The 2,297-nt window shown below is 37.0% G+C and overlaps 1 protein-coding gene across 1 annotated transcript in view; it reads left to right on the top strand.

Annotated features, from left to right (window-relative positions):
* ANO5 (anoctamin 5) overlaps positions 1-2,297 on the top strand; it is an 84,637-nt gene that overhangs the window by 68,600 nt on the left and 13,740 nt on the right. Inside the window, exon 18 of the mRNA XM_011362601.2 lies at positions 747-838. Coding sequence (XP_011360903.1) covers positions 747-838 — 92 coding nt within the window. The remainder of the gene's footprint in view (positions 1-746; positions 839-2,297) is intronic.

Below are 2,297 nucleotides of genomic sequence, written 5' to 3'. Positions count from 1 at the left end.
ATATTTTATCTATATAAATGAAGAGAAACATGTTCATGATTGGAAGACGCAACATAGTAAAGATGCCAGTTATCTGCCAAATTGATTAAATAGATTTGTTATTCCAATAAAAATAGCAAGATTTTGTAGATACACAATTTATATAGCAGATTATACAATTTATATAGACGGGAACTAGAATAGCCAAAACAATTTTCATAAAGAAGAATAAACATGGAGAAATTACACTACTCGATTTTAAAACGTACTATAAAACTATATTAAGACAGTGGGATTGATGAAGGGAGAAACGTATAGAGAGATCAGTGGAACAAAGTAGAGATTGCAGAAATAAATCTATAAAAATATGGCCATTTTATTTTTGATAGAAAAAAACAATTCATTGAAGAAAGAACAGTCTTTTCAACAACTGGTGCTAGAACAATTGGATGTCTATATGCAAAATAATGAAACTCAATGTAAATCTTATACGTCATTCAAAAATAGTTCAAAACAAATCATGATGAGAAACAATTTTTAAGAATGTATGGAAGTGATTATTATAAAATTCAAGATAATGGTTACTATGTGGGGATGGAAGACTTTGTTATTGGAATAGGGCAAATGGAAACCCTTCTCTTTCTTGAACTGGCTGGTCTCCTTTACATTTTGACTCCAGTTCCATATGTCCATCTCTTTGATATTACCTCAAAATTCTCAGGCGTTCTGTTTTCTTTTCAACATTATTATATCTCTTTGTGTTTCAGTTTGGATATAAGCAGTATACAAGTGTTCTTTTTAATACACATTGGCTACAGTACTTATATTATCTTATTGTTAATTTTTACCAATTTGGAAGGTATAAATGGTATCTCATTTTGGTCTTATTTTGCATTTTCCTGATGAATAACATTAATGAGCATTTTTTGGCTATATGTGTTCCCTCTTCAATGAAATGCTTGTTTGTGTTAATTAACCATTTTTCTACTTGTCTTATCTTTTTCTAATTGATTTGTAGGAATATTTTGTAACGTCTGGTCATCATGTTTTTGTTTGTTTGGTTGGTTACATGTTTTGCAAATATTTTATCCCAAAATAACTTTTGTCTTTTTATTCTGTAATAGCCTTTAAATCACAGTTTCTCAACTTCAGCACTATTGGCATTTTGAGCCAGATAATTCTTCTGTGTGAGGGTCTATCCTTTGCACTGTAGGGTATTTAGCAATATCCTTGGTCTCTACCCACTAGATGCCAGTAGCCCACCTTCTCCCCAGTGTGACAGTCAAAAATGTTTCTAGATACTGGGCTAAATCACTCCCAGTTGGGAACCACTAATGTAGATGGACAATATAGTTTTACTATATTAGAATTTATTAATATTTTCTTTATGGGTTCACATTTTTTGTCTTATTTAACAAATCCTTCCTTAACCCCAAGATCAAAAAGATATTCTCATATACTTACTTTTTATTTTTTGAAACATTTTAACATTATCTTTCTCTATTAAATTAGTTCTGTTATTTTATTTGGGATATGTTTCTTTGTCTCCTTATGTTGGCTGCCTCCCTGTATTTCTTTCTGTATATTAGGTAGAGCTACTATGTCTCCCTGGCTTGGTAGAATGGCCTTATATAGTAGATGTCCTGTGGGGCCCAGTAGCACAGTCTTTCTGGTTATTTGAGTCGGGTGCTCCAGGTGTGTCACTCGTGTGCGTTGTGTGTGCCTTCCTGTAGTAGTTGAGTCTTGATTGCTATTGGCAAATCAATGGGAGGGATTGAGCCTCAGGCTGATTGGTCTTGAGGACTGGCAGTGACTAGTGGAGGAGATGCTGTTCAGGGGCTGACCCTGTGGAGCAGGGTTCACTTTAGCAGAGCTGCATTGCCTGCTAAGTTTGCTCTTTGGGTGTGTTGTTTGTGGAAGTGGTCGGGTGGTACTCTGGTGTGGTCTGTAGCTGGCCACTGGGTGTGTTATTTTGGGGCCTTTTGGGAGTGGCTCTCTTGCAGTTCAAGATTAGTCTGTATCCTGCCTGAGACTACTTGCTATGAGCAACAAAGTGATCTTCAGATGGTTGCCACTTGTGCTGGGCTTGGAGGTGCCTGGGAGATGCTAAGCTACAAACTGAGTCTGACTGCTGCTCGTGCCAGGTGTGGGGCTGTTTAGCAAGAGGTACAGGGCTCACCGAGGCCAGATGCTGCTTGTTTGGGGTTTGTGAATTTTTGAGAGATTTTCGGAGAAAGTCCACAGCATAAGCCAAGACAGGCTGTTTGTATGGAAAAGCCGCTGGAAGCAGTTTGGGGTAATCCCACAAGTCGAGTGGG

The sequence above is a fragment of the Pteropus vampyrus genome, unplaced genomic scaffold (genome assembly GCF_000151845.1).
Source record: "Pteropus vampyrus isolate Shadow unplaced genomic scaffold, Pvam_2.0 Scaffold76, whole genome shotgun sequence".
Classification (NCBI taxonomy): domain Eukaryota; kingdom Metazoa; phylum Chordata; class Mammalia; order Chiroptera; family Pteropodidae; genus Pteropus; species Pteropus vampyrus.
The sequence above is the reverse complement of the archived record's forward strand: the minus strand, read 5'-3'. Positions and strand labels throughout refer to the sequence as shown.